This window comes from Acyrthosiphon pisum, chromosome A3 (assembly GCF_005508785.2).
Source record: "Acyrthosiphon pisum isolate AL4f chromosome A3, pea_aphid_22Mar2018_4r6ur, whole genome shotgun sequence".
NCBI classification, from domain to species: Eukaryota; Metazoa; Arthropoda; class Insecta; order Hemiptera; family Aphididae; genus Acyrthosiphon; species Acyrthosiphon pisum.
Window position 1 is genome coordinate 2,293,266 of NC_042496.1, and position 13,865 is coordinate 2,307,130.

The following is a 13,865-nucleotide window of genomic DNA, read 5'->3' on the forward strand; positions in this document are numbered from 1 at the left end:
TAGATAATAACCTTACCTTTAGATTTTATGAGGGGTCAATTTACTCTAATTTTTAAATTAACGGAGCTACACGTGTTCTGGTTAGCGTAAAGTTTGCTATGTTGCACACTTGTAGGATGAAGACAACACATGCGGGTATCACGTATTCTTAAAATAAAATTCATCATACCTAATAAATTATGATTGAGGTAATAATGTGTTAAAAAGAATAAAATACCAATTGGTGTAATACTATTGGTGTAAGTTTCTACAAAAATAATCCTCTATTAAAATACTGAAGGTATGTATTATACAAAGGTAATAATATTGAATAGGTATAATACTAATAATTTGGTTTTTGTAGGATTCAGAGACAAAAATTTATTTCATTATGAGTTGTTTATAATACTAATTTATATTTGCATAAGCATTAATATAATAATACTTAACTCGATTAGGTACTTTAAGTATAAATAAAAATTAAGTTACATTTAATAGGTAGGAACACACAAAAGGAAGATAGTAGGAACATAAAATTGTAAAACCGTTTGTAAGACATAAAAAATAGTTAGTTTAATATTGTCTAATTGTTGACCTCCTGATGTATCACTTAGAATGTTATTATTTATCGAGATTAAAATAAGATCATGTTTATTATTTTATACTTAAAAGTAAGTTTTCTCAGTAATAAATTCTATGAATAGGTTTTATAAAGGCTGATTTTCTCTATGAGTAGCTCGGTTCAAAGTTTGTTTATTACAATAACAACTATCCAACTCAGCATGAATCAGCTTCAATATATATATAAATATATATACATTTACGAACTAACAGGAATAGACGATCCGCATGTATTCAAGCTATATCTATTCAATCCAAATCCAAGATGTTTAAATTGTCAAGTAAAACTATATATTTTATTGCAATTAGGCATCATCTTTAACTGATGTAAGTTGCACTAACAACTCAAAACATCCACACTCCCAAATTTGTATATATACTATTGAATTGGAAAAAAAAAATACTTAAAACAATACTGTAAAAAATATTTTTATTGAATCAAAAAAATTTTTATTATTCCCACAGAGCATTTTTTGGTTTACTAATGTACCGACATGGAATAGTTAATAACATAAATCAAAATTCATTTACGGTAGCCCACGGTTGTATAACCTCCTAGAAATTATATGGTGCGGCAGCCAGCGGTTATATGGGGGCGAACGTATTATGAAAAATATGGTCAGTGTCATGTTTTTATTTAGATTATTTAATCTAGAAATTCGCTCGACTAAACCGGTGTGAAAAATAATGCACCGGGGTGTTTGGACCATATCAAACATAATATATTAAACCGGTTTAGTCTAGCGAATTTCTATAGCGACTAATGGGGAATTTATCACAAGCATTGTGAACTGAGACTTTGTTGAGGTACCTACACTTAATGATTCTCTATTTTATACATGCTCACTTCAAATACTCCAAAACACTTACCATTTTAAAATTATATTTTTGACAATAGTCAATACGTATTGTAATTACCTAATTGCAATTTTAATAAATGTCAAGATAAATCTCGAGATAAACGTTTAGTTTTTTTAAATATGAATCATGTTAATTGTATAATCAACAAGTACGCATTACTTTATAGGTAGTAAAGTTTTGATATTATGGATAATAATTTTATAATAGTAGGTAAGGGTAACTTATAAGTAGGTAAATAAGTAATTCTTTTAAGTAAGTATTCTCTAAAAAGAATCAAATCAAATTGCTATGGACTGGTGTTCTGCTATCTAGATACATTATAATACTAATAATATGAGAATGAACTTAGAATCACACTACAATCAATTACATCAGAGGTAGGCAATTGTTATTAGGGTCTAAGTGCTAACCGGTGCTAACACATCTAATAGAAATACATTATGACTTGGTATTAAGTGATGGGTTATGGGAGTAGTCAACCGTCGGAGAAATGATTTCTAAGAAAGGAGTTAATTGCGGGAAGAGAGGTAGAAAAAGGTTAGTATACTCTTTTACTTTTACTCTTTTGGTTAGGATAATTCGGGATAATCAAAGTTAAAATGCTGCAAAATAATCAATTATTATAATACGTCTTTTTGATGTGATGTTAATATTAGAAACTAAGCAGTATTTTTATCGAATACGCAGCTGCACTCGCACACTCATATTCGAGCATGGGCCATGGACGTTACCGAGAATCTCGTAATGGACGTCCACCCATGGAAATGATACTCTTATCAAGAGGGCTAGGAAAGGTAGATGCCTATATAGGAGAGCCCCAACAACCGATATTCAGACTTGTTCTGACAGAGCATGAATAAGCACATTTACGCCAGACATAATTAAGAATTATTATTTTAAACTTAGAAAATAAACAAGTCAAATCGATTATTTTCTAAGCACTTAAAATTATTTACTGATCTGAATATTCTAAAAAATAATAGCACAATAACAGTTTAATAAAGGTAGATACGTGTTTATTTTTAACATTTTAAACATACTAATTTAATAAACATGCAGTCTAAGCAAATTTATTAGAAATTATACCACATCCTATTCCTATGAATACACCTGTACGTGGGAGAAAACCGGAGAAAACACTACAAAATTGTTACCCTCCTAAATAATGTTTTCTCAAAGTCAGTATTACCTAACTAATAATACCTATAAATATCACAAAAATAATTTTAATTAAACTAGAATTCTACTTGAAACTATGTTGATTTGTTTTAACTTAATTGGAACCCATACATCAAAATAATCAAAATATCACACGTTTAAATTATTATTTAATAAAATAAGAATATTAACACTAGTTAGGAATAAGACCAAGAGATGGTGGCTCTATATAGAATCATGTTCAATCCACATTTTAACCAAACAAGTCAGTGGTTGCGATTTGAGAGCCGTGCTGACATTTAAATTTGTTTAAGCACCATTGCAGTTTCTTGCATAAAATAAAAATAAAAAATAAAAATACGATCAGTTGATTTATATAATAACATAAATTAAATTGAATAATTATGCATTTATTGTGGAATCAAGCGACGCAATTCTTTGTTATTTTTATTTAGATATAGTTATTATTGATATTGATTTGTATATGAAAATGGATAAAAAATGATGTACAGAATACCATTAGATGGGTTGTAGAATCAATAGTTAGATTCTTATTATTATCCAGATAATTAAAGTTATGATCCTGATTTTGTGTTAAAAACCACATGAAAAGTGTTAAACAATAAATAATGTATTTAATTGTAAGTATCTACTTATATCTATTATCTTAAAACTACGATCCTAGACTTGTTTTGACAAAAATAAATAACCCATAGTGAGCACGACACTCACACATGACAAACAGTGATTTAGGTGGCATTTTGACCAATGAAGTGTAAAACAATTGTTGGGTTTGTAAGTGAAAAACATAAAACATTATTCTAATAAGTACTTAAGTTGAAATACAAAATTTTACTATCAGTGTTCAAATAAAAAATTTTTAATTTTTAAATAATCACGATTACAACGGTGAAATCTGTGCTCAAAGATTAGTTAACCTTTGAAGAGCGATGGTCTTTCTTAGTTCATGCCAGATATACAATCTTATACACTTTACTTACCAACTAAGACATCGTGCGTTCAAGAAATGGGTTTAGATCTCAAATGCGGATGATTATATTTTAAGCTAATTAATACTCAATCTACAAACGCGACGAAATCGGTGACGATGAAAAAAAAAAATTGTCCAAAATGACGCGACACCAGTAAAGTAGTGTTGGGCAGACCAAGTTTAGGATTGACACCCGCTGGGCGCGTGTCAACCACAATCGTCCCGGAACGCAACTACACAAGACAACAACAAATAACCCGCAATAAAAAAATCGTTTTGGTCCGTGGTCGCGATAAACATTTCCAAATTCGATCAGTCTCGTCAAAACTCGAAAAAAAATGTTCAACCCCTCCCCTCCCCGCTAAGGAACGTGGCCCCGACACTGTGCGACCATCACAATAATAATAATAATAATAATAATAATAACACGGCTGTGACAGGCGGGCGGGCGGGCGGCCGGGGGCCCCTCGTCGAGTGGCCAAGGTGGTTCCGTCGGCCACTCGGCCACGGGGAAGGAAATATCGGGTCCGTTGGGCGAGCGGACTACGCTGTCGTCCGACGGACCCGACCACCATTTTGTGGCGGCCAAGGGAGCGGCGGCGGTGGTAAACCCGCCGCAACGGCCGAGTCGAAACGCCCGGCCGCCGCCGCCGCCGCCATCAAAAACCCTACACAAAGCTCGGCGTCAACCGATCTATTACGTACATGTTGTTCCTGGCGGCCGGAGTGTAATCCAACGAACGTTGTTGCTGTGCATCGGACACTTTTCGCGCACACACACACACACACACACACTCACAAAGTCGCAATAATAATATTAATATCGCGTTCTACGCACACACACTCACGCACACACACACACGCACACGGGAGAAACGCCGCCGATGAGTTCACGGCGAAGACGTTTGAGTTTCGGCGGACCAACGATTCACAAACCGTACGTACACGACGACGATCACCAACACTGCGGTTATCCGTACGAGGCGACAACGAAGACGACGACGACGAGCTTTCGCGAGTCTGGGGGTTTATTATCGTGTTAAATCGCGAAACGCTACGGGACTACGGAACAATAACAAGAGCGGCCATTTGCAATGCACATCACTGGCCGTCGCAGTGTGACCAACGTGTCCGCGCGCTAAATATCCCGCCGATGGCGGTGTGCTACGCCGCCGCTGCCGATAATCCCGTCGGCCGACCGACGTCGCGCGCGCCAAAAGTTCAGGACATTCGGGACAGACGGATTCCAACGCCGGGGAGGCGCTGGTTTGGGCCTTAATCGAGTTTCGGTCTTCTTGGAAAATTTGACCGAACGGTTCGGCGGTGGCCCCGGACCAGTTGGTCGCACTGCACGTGCTGCCGAGTTGATGCAAATCACGCGAATTCGAATAATAAAATATGCCGTTTATGTCGCTATCGGTCACCCCGCCACAAGCACGGAACAATGCAATAAGCGAATAAATTATTATTTCCCGAACGAGTCGTCGACAGCACGGCGAAAAGACGATTTCTGTGGAGGACCTTCCCGTAGTAGATATTCCGCAAAGTAACGACTTTTAACCCTACGACGGTCTTGTCACCTACAGCTTTGAATGTGTTGGTGCGCCTGACGTTATCGCTATTACACCCTCCCGAAAATCGCGAAATATTATAAAATCACAAAATATAATAATCGTTGATAGATAACGGAGTCGATGACTCTAGAATCTAAATCCAAACTAAAGCGACCAAAATCAAAATTAACGATAGACGAACGGTTTTCGTATGGTTCTGAAAATCTGAACAGTGAAACTCATTGTTTAAGTTCATTCAATTACCCGAATTAATCTTCCGCATTATACAATACGAATAAACGAGCCGCGAAACGATTATTTTTGGTTAGTTTTAATTAGTATCCAATCATACATCTCGTCATACTCACTAAGTCAATACATATTATCTTTACTTGGATTTGTAAAATAACAGTCACAAGTCGGGGGATTTTATTTTTTGATTAAAAACAATAAAATATTTTCAAGTATACGATATGCAAATGGTTTTCTCAACGCTAGGGTACTAAAGTTTGATTATACTGTTAGCTTTATAATATTGAAGTACTATGCTTTCAGCGATTCATTTTTGATACAATTTAACTATGACCCAGGTTTTATACATACACAATATGTGAATAGTAGAATACAATCAGTAGCACATAAAAATTAATTATATTTTATCAATACAAAAGTGTATTCATTGACTTTTCTGATCAAATAAATTTACATAGAACAACTAGTTAGTTACATTATGACATAGGTTATTTTAATCATCGGCAGGGCAAGATGAGAAAAGTCCTAATTTCCTCATTCTTTCAAAGTCCTTTTCTGCATCATAGTTTCTATAAAATAAAAGATTATAAGTGTTAAATACTATTCACACTAAAGAGATATATAAATTACTTGTAAAATTCTGCGTAAGCCTTCTTACGGGGTTCACCAATGCCATATTTGTATGCCACGCCAACTCCAATGGATAGTACAACACTAAACACAAGGTGGAACTTGGTTTTCTTATCATAAAGTCCACGTAATTGTGGTTTTGCTAATTTTTGTACCACAGCTCCGGCAGACATGGTTCTAAAATAGAATTTGATGTAAATTTAATATTAATATAACAATAATTATAGTATAGATTTTATATGAACATTATTACCGCAGACATGTTGTCCTTAATTTGTGAGGTAAAATTATAATGACCCTACCTACACGTTTATCCATAGTTGTCAAAATATATTATTATTTAAAAGGCATACTATATTATTATGCGATCTTAAATAATAAAAGTTGATATGGTATATTCTGGTTTCAACTCTAAGTAAAGTGTAAATTCTAGATATATTTTGAGGCGATTTTTTCATAATGTATAGGTACTCGGATAATAATACATCTTAAAAACCAGACAAAAGTGCCAACCAAACTTTGGTTTCTGAAAAAATAGTTTAATTCTCAATCATATATGTTTTAACACCATACAATGGTCATTCCCAAACAATTAGTTTCCAGTTTAAGATCATATTTTGGACAACTTTAATAAAACACAATTTGCGCTATACAAAAACCATTACACAATACAAACAATTTTTCGTAAAAGAGAATAATTCCTAATTTTCTACCAATCAATAAATTGTTATTTGAATATCCAAAAATTGTAACTAAGTTGAACTTTTAGTTAATTTTCAGAAATTGACCTTCACATTATCAACTTAAGTTTACGGACATTTTCCAAAATAACCAACTTTGATGTCTATAAAAATGACTAAATAATATTTACCTGTTTGGCGAATGGATAATTATCGGAATAGATATTTAACTTTCCGAGGAAGGAAATAATTTTCGAGCACAAGACAAATCAAAATTTCAACCGAAGTAATACCAAATAATTTCGATAGGCTTTAGGTGTTTCAATGTTTAGTAAAAAATTACCTCGATGTATTAAACATCTGTTTTAGCCGTTATCTACATTGACTTAAATGTCATGGAAGAATAAAATGTTGGTTACTATCATGGCTATAGATAATATTAAATATACAGCTGGTGGGCAGCTGGTCTGGATCACGAAATTCCCTAGGATAGACACCGGTGCGAAAAATAATGTTCAATAATGTAAAAATCATAATTCACAAGCAGTATATTTTCATCCTATATTAATTGGTACCCTAGAAAATTACCTATTTCCGAACATCAGACACGGTCATGATATTGGTAATGAGACGGTCACCAGTCTTTTGGATGGCATCGTATCGTATCGTTTATAAGTTTGTTTTCGAATTTCATGTATTTTGCACCTAATATTTTCACCTTCTTCGTGGAATCTACATTGTCCACTTTAGTAGGGGGACATCGAACAAATAATATGGCTGAAAGGGGTGGAATAACCGATTCTCAAAACTCTGTGGACATAAGCATCCAACTAACTGGAAATTAATTAGAAAAATAAAATTGGAAATTTCTGCAAATAAGCGACATTAGTTTAGATGCTGTACGAGATTCGTGAACTATTAAAAACAAAAATGCTAGGGCAAACTCGGACCTTAGAAAAACGTCTACAATATTTATGTATACAAATACAAAAGGGCAATATCGGTGTTGGATTTTTTAACAGCCGTAAGTTATATAACATAAGAAAGAGGTGTACCTAATTAAAATATTAAATTTTTATAGTATTATTATTATAATTATATTATGGGTACAATAATTGTATTTATTATTGTATTTCATTTTATTATTTTAGTCTTTTATTAAATTAAATTTTATTTTAATATGTGATTTAAGTAAGTAGGTAATTTAACAACAAATTATACATTTTGATAATATTATTTGATTTTTTATGTAACTTTAATGTATTTTTCAATACGGTTTTAACATATTAATTATACCTACTTCAATTTTCATTTTTTTTAACGGGCCTTTTTTTCCTAGTATGGGTCCTTTTAGTTTTTACCGAGATTTTTTTAGGATAAACTTAGGACAACTCACTGCGAACGTGATAAATTAGACCCCCTTCATAATCTATTTTTCAATATTTATGATCTTTACAACCATAAATTATACTTTTAAATTTTAATGATCAAAATATAGTGCATGTTGAAAAATCAGGCGCATCACAAAATCATTTGACCGCTATGGCGCTATTGTCCATTGGTCATTGGGTTTACATAACTACTATCCTTCCAAATGAATAATATATGCATTTTAACGATATATGGGCCTCTCTGTCTAAGTGACGACCATTATGGGTTTATTTATCCCAGGCGATTATGGTCTTATGGAGACATATCTATTCTATATAGGACTAGTACGATTAATTTTACTACTTATTTGCACTTTAGAACGTGTGACTTAGAGCAGTTAAATCTAAGAATCGGATTCTTATTTCAGTCTTTTAACTCATAGCTGTGTACTGACGTACAACGTACTGTTAATTACTTGCTATCTATAAGTGGACGTTTAGAACCACTCGGTATGCGGATATAACCAATAAAACCGGGTCAAGTTGCATTGTTCATTTTTTGTCATTCGGTCAAACCAACTTTGCGATAGACTCACCTTTAACCAGAATATACTAAGAGCTGTTTAAAAAAAAAAATGTATAAAATAGTTATGTATAAAACATTTAAATAGGTAATATATTTATATATAACCATATAATAACTAAGCAGGTATATTAGTATGTTTGTATTTAATTGGAAAAATAAAGCCACAACTCGTAATAATAACATTATACATAATACCGTTTATAAATTACTCGGTATAAAATACAGTGATCAATGATTATTGCTTGTATATTAATATAATACATATTACATACATATATATATATCATCAAACAAAACATATAATTTATATAATATTATGTATAATTAAGTAAACTTATAGGATTTAAAATGTATGGCAATAATGTCTTATGTAGAATACATGATTAATAAAATATCATTACCTACCCATAAGTAACTAACCCATAAGTACTATAACTATAATATAACCCATGATATTAAATGCAGTGGCACCGAACTCACAAAAATATTTTAAAACCAATGGAATATTATCGGTTCAGGAAACAATTATAGGTATATTATAATTCCCGGAAATATTATAGATAACACTGCTTAGTGCTTACCTAAATCCGTGTACCTATGTATAGTGTCACTCCGTACATCTGCATAATACCCATATACTTAAATTTTAATATTTTTATTTAATTTTATTAATCCATAATACCTATATTATTGAGACTGTTTAGACTATGGTGCTGCAGCCGGCAGACTTTCAATGGATTATGGTATTGCGAATAATGTACAGAATCAATCCAAGTCTATTATGAGGCGCATCGGTTACCAGGTAGTAAACGTTTTTAATACGATCGGTGGCGTTAGTAATGAAACTGGTTGCCGTCGAACGGTCCGGACTGTTGTTGTTCGTACTGCGGTTCGGCGTTGTTGGTGGCTGCGGCGGTAGCGGCAGCAGGAGCGGCAGGGGCAGCTGCGGCGTCCCGTTGCTGGAGAAATGGGGCGTCCCGTTGCTGAAAATATGGAGCGGCTGCGGTGTCTCGTTGCTGGAGAAACGGCGGTGGTCTGTTGTACGCATGGGCTCTGAAGTGCGGCGACGAGTAGTACGGCGGTAAACCTCCGGCGGCGGCGGGCTGTCTGAAAAACTGCGACTGATCAGCCGGTTGCGGCGGATACAACGGTGAGCGGTACGCGTCCACGACGGTCGCCTGTTGTTCGTAAAGCGGTTGCTGTGCGGCGGGATAGTACGGCGGCGGCGCTGTGACGTACTGTGGCCCGGCGGGGTAGTAAGGGGCGTAGTTGTACGGTGGTGGTGGTGCCCCGTCCACGGCGTACTGTGGTTCGTACGGGTACTGCAGCGGCCGGTACGGGTTTCCGCTCGGCACTAGCACAGGGCCGCCCGGCTGTAGATAAGGCCCGACTGCAGGTTGGTAAGGGCCCAATGGTTGGTAAGGGTACGGGTACGGGTATGGATATCCGGGACCGGCCACGCCGCCTATGGGCACGTAGTCCTGTGCGTCCGAATAGTTGTCCGGTTTGTCCTTTCGCGTGCCCGTCGGCGAGCCTGCAGTGGTACAAGGTTCTTAAAATAATGGAAAATAACGCGATTTGAATGATTTTTGAATGGTTAGCTTTTTTAAGTAAAATAAATAATGACTAAAACATAATCATGCACAGGTGCACAATGATTTATTTTTTTGGTTTATGTACTTGTAAAACTACTATTACTTGTTTTGTATTGTACTTAATAATAAATATTATGGACTATAGTATTCGTTAAGACTTGAGATCATTAAGTATATAGCTATACCTACAGGCTACGAGTCATATTGGTTAAGTATATGCTACTTACAATTTTTTTTATACTAATAATTAATATAGGCAAAAGGCTACAAGACTATAATATTATGACTACCTAGTTATTATGATTTGATAGTTTAGTGTCTGCCTACTATCATGCGTGTTTCGATGTTTGGTACAATATTTATAAATAAATTTAATATCGCGTAAATTTTAATTATCTGCCTATTGGTTGTGACTGGCCGTTGACGTATATGCTGGTAAATTAAGTTAGATGATAAAATTAATAATATAAAATATTTAGTCACTATGGAAGTTGACAAAACAAAGATAATAAATATTTAATAAAGGAAGCAAAAAGCAAAAGGAGCAATAAGTCTACTTCAGAGGTAGCTGAAGAAGTAATCGTGGCAGTCAATACATTTAAGTATTTAATTGATGTGTTTGATGTGTTTTTTTTTTGCGCGACGTAAAGCTGTCAAATATTTTTTAATTAATTTAAAAGGGTTCGATACCGTGATTTTCTGCCTTTAGCCGGGGCTATAATTAATGGCGTATTATGCAGCGTTTTCGTCAAATTAAAATTGCATTGGTTTATATCGGAGCATTCGGAAAAGCTACACGACACGGACGTTTTCAATTTTATGACAATAATAATTTATCAATCAAATGTTGAGTAAAGCTATTAAATGTTAGCTTTATATTTTAATATTTAATAAACAATAATTACCACATAATATCTATTATCTATTTAGGTACACGCTTAATAAATTATAGCTAGTGTATTTAGTATATTATATAATATATTATGTATAAAACATTAAAATTTAAAATTCTAATACAGTAAGTCAGTAATACGATATATTAAAATAGCCTACATTAAAGTATCTATAGTTTAATATACTTTAATCTGTAGACTGTAATTATATTATAATTTATAATAACAGTCAATAGGTAGGTATGCTAAATACCCATATATCTATTGAAGCATGGTGTATATTAAATATATAATATACTACATACTACATTATTGCAATTAATAATGTGGTATAGATGTCATATTGTCATGTGTTTATACAATTATAAATTTATACCTAATATATTTATTATAAATATTAAATAGTTATATCGAAAGTTGGCCATAAATTCATATGCTAATTAAAAATGATTAATTTATAAATCATAATGATAAATTCACTCTATTATTAAAAAATAAAAATGCATTTATATACTTTAAAAGACTTACTTTCCGTGGCAGTGTGTTTGTTGTACTTTCTGACATTGGGCTGTACTTGCAATGTCTGACCAGTTTGGGTACTGGATACTCCTTGTTGCGTCCCACTGCAAAGGATGCCGGATATGATCACCAACAGAATTGAAAATACCTAAAAGCAATAAAAGTATTTTGGTTAATTGTATTGTTAAAACTCGTTTATATCTATATGTTAACAATAAATTTAATTATGCTCATTAAGTAGTATCTACAGTGTATATAATTGAAGATAAAATATAATATTTTAATATTAGTTTTTACCATGAATATTGTAATAGGTAATTACAAATATAGACACTTAGGTATAAAATATAAACGTATAATCTTCTACAATTTACACTTAAAACGTATATTAGATACGTGGAATATATAAATATATAATGGACCGACTTACTTGGATTATCATTGTATATAATGGTTGTAGGTAGTTGCTGTGTAGTGTATATTTTCGAGCTTCTAAATGAATACTGACTGGGAATGCAAATTGTACAGTGACTTTTATAGGAGGTTCACGAAGACCCAATATATCCTTCAAAGTATTTACAACGGTTTTTTTATCGTTATGTATCATTAGACAATGAACTTCGCGTACCAATCAACCTCCAACAATGGGTGTGAACCAGTCATCATCATCACATTCGAGACGGTTGTTGAACTTGAGTAGGAGGACGCGTGAACATTGCAATATTAGATGCGTATAAGGGTTCAAGATGTACCTATATAATATTATGATTTATGATTAATGACGCTTTTGTGAATTTGGTTCATTTGGATTTAAAATCTAATTTAAGAATCAACTGTCGGCACAAAAGAATTGTCCGTGATGACTGATGACTTGTCAATAATTGGCGTGTATATTAAATTAACATTTTAGTCGCATTTTTTGTTTGCATGTATGTATGCAAATTAATATAGCTCAACATAAAAATAACAGCTTTATGAAGATTGCTATTAGAAGTATAATTGAATTAATATTAAATGATATTTAAGTTTTCTTTTGTGAATTGTGATTGACTCATTTATATTTTATAAAGATGATATTATATACAATACATGCCTTGTGTTAGTATAATATTTTTAAATAATAAATGCAGCAATGGGACGCAATAATAGCCGAATTGGACATTTCACATTTAATTAAATCTTCTTTAAAGTTTGAACCAAAATATATTTAGAATAAAGTCGTTTTAATAAATTTAAAAATGTACTATATTACGTCATATTATTTCTTATATGCCTATAGGCTACAAGGCTGTATATATTTTTTTTATTACTTTATTTTAAATAATATATACAATCTATAAATTTAATATTTACAATTAGCATAATATGTGCAATTATAATGCATTGTCACAAGTAAGACGACTTGCAATAATATTATACGAGTATGGGTACATGTACCTACATGAAATAAAGGGGGTTAAGTAAACTGACTGAATTTACCATTTCCGGAAAAAAAGCATTCACCATGCAACCCAATGGCCAATGGTAAACACTTCTTTCTTATAAACAATGTACATACCTGTAATTTTTTTTTATATAAATGTCCACTCCCTACATCGCCTCAAAAGAAAATAGTGCCGACACTTTGAATAGTATATATAAATCATAGATAATATAAATATATGACACAAAATTATGAAATAAATAATTTTAGAACTTTTCTTAATATCTTACTTTTATTATAACTTATTATATACCTAAGTTATATAATTCATAATATAATAATATTACAATTTTTCCACAAATATTTAGTATGCCTTAATACCTATTACCTACAACCTACCTTTAACCACTAATAAAATAACGGTACCTAGTAACTATAGTAGGTATACAATATTATATATTTATATGTTACGCAAATCAACACTTGGACACTTTACAGGACAACTGCAGTTGGCTGTGACGTACCTAATATAATAAATTAATATGTATTACTAAAAAAACTAAAATGTTGAAGGTTTTAAATAAATTATTTGCATGAATATATGATACTTATATGTATAAAAATTGAGAAATTAAAAATGTCGATCAACAAATCAAAACAGAATCCTCGATGATCAAAACATTTTAAAACCTAAATAGTTTTTCCGTAAACATGATTTCTTATACCAACCAACTTTGACCATTTAAAACTGGGT

General features: G+C 32.8%; 3 protein-coding genes across 5 annotated transcripts in view; all 3 read right to left on the reverse strand.

Annotated features, from left to right (window-relative positions):
- LOC100570013 overlaps window positions 1–4,720 on the reverse strand; it is a 12,459-nt gene extending 7,739 nt beyond the window's left edge. Inside the window, exon 1 of one of the 2 annotated variants that reach the window (XM_008186245.3) lies at window positions 4,316–4,720. The gene's annotated coding sequence lies outside the window, so the exon portion shown is untranslated. The remainder of the gene's footprint in view (window positions 1–4,315) is intronic. The other variant, XM_008186244.3, reaches the window with a different exon arrangement.
- A 1,075-nt stretch (window positions 4,721–5,795) lies between these two features.
- Window positions 5,796–7,074, reverse strand: LOC100160939 (cytochrome c oxidase subunit 6C). The gene is made up of 3 exons (XM_008186247.3): window positions 6,917–7,074; window positions 6,046–6,222; window positions 5,796–5,984 (listed from the first exon to the last, which is right to left on the reverse strand). The coding sequence occupies exons 2-3, from the start codon at window positions 6,216–6,218 to the stop codon at window positions 5,909–5,911; spliced, it is 249 nt and encodes an 82-aa protein (XP_008184469.1). The 5' UTR covers window positions 6,219–6,222; window positions 6,917–7,074; the 3' UTR covers window positions 5,796–5,908.
- Window positions 7,075–8,805: 1,731 nt separating this feature from the next.
- Window positions 8,806–12,600, reverse strand: LOC100165079 (extensin-2). Of its 2 annotated transcripts, none has more exons than XM_003245432.3 (3): window positions 12,119–12,600; window positions 11,698–11,836; window positions 8,806–10,215 (listed from the first exon to the last, which is right to left on the reverse strand). In XM_003245432.3, exons 1-3 carry the CDS (start codon window positions 12,293–12,295, stop codon window positions 9,515–9,517), a joined length of 1,017 nt encoding a protein of 338 aa, XP_003245480.2. In that variant the 5' UTR covers window positions 12,296–12,600; the 3' UTR covers window positions 8,806–9,514. The 2 variants fall into 2 exon arrangements, with proteins under 2 accessions (XP_003245480.2, XP_001944233.3); XM_001944198.5 differs by having other exon boundaries at window positions 8,806–10,233; window positions 12,119–12,596.
- Window positions 12,601–13,865: the final 1,265 nt, after the last annotated feature.

Bases quoted from the DNA above. Each gene is read 5' to 3' on its own strand.
- LOC100160939 (XM_008186247.3), bottom strand. From the start codon at position 6,218: ATGTCTGCCGGAGCTGTGGTACAAAAATTAGCAAAACCACAATTACGT. The intron at 5,985-6,045 runs GTAATTTATATA...TTTATTTTATAG, and splicing joins GCTTACGCAGAATTTTACAA to AAACTATGATGCAGAAAAGG.
- LOC100165079 (XM_001944198.5), bottom strand. From the start codon at position 12,295: ATGATACATAACGATAAAAAAACCGTTGTAAATACTTTGAAGGATATA. The intron at 11,837-12,118 runs GTAAGTCGGTCC...TATTGCTTTTAG, and splicing joins TATATACAATGATAATCCAA to GTATTTTCAATTCTGTTGGT. The intron at 10,234-11,697 runs GTAAGTCTTTTA...CATTATTTTAAG, and splicing joins CAAACACACTGCCACGGAAA to AACCTTGTACCACTGCAGGC.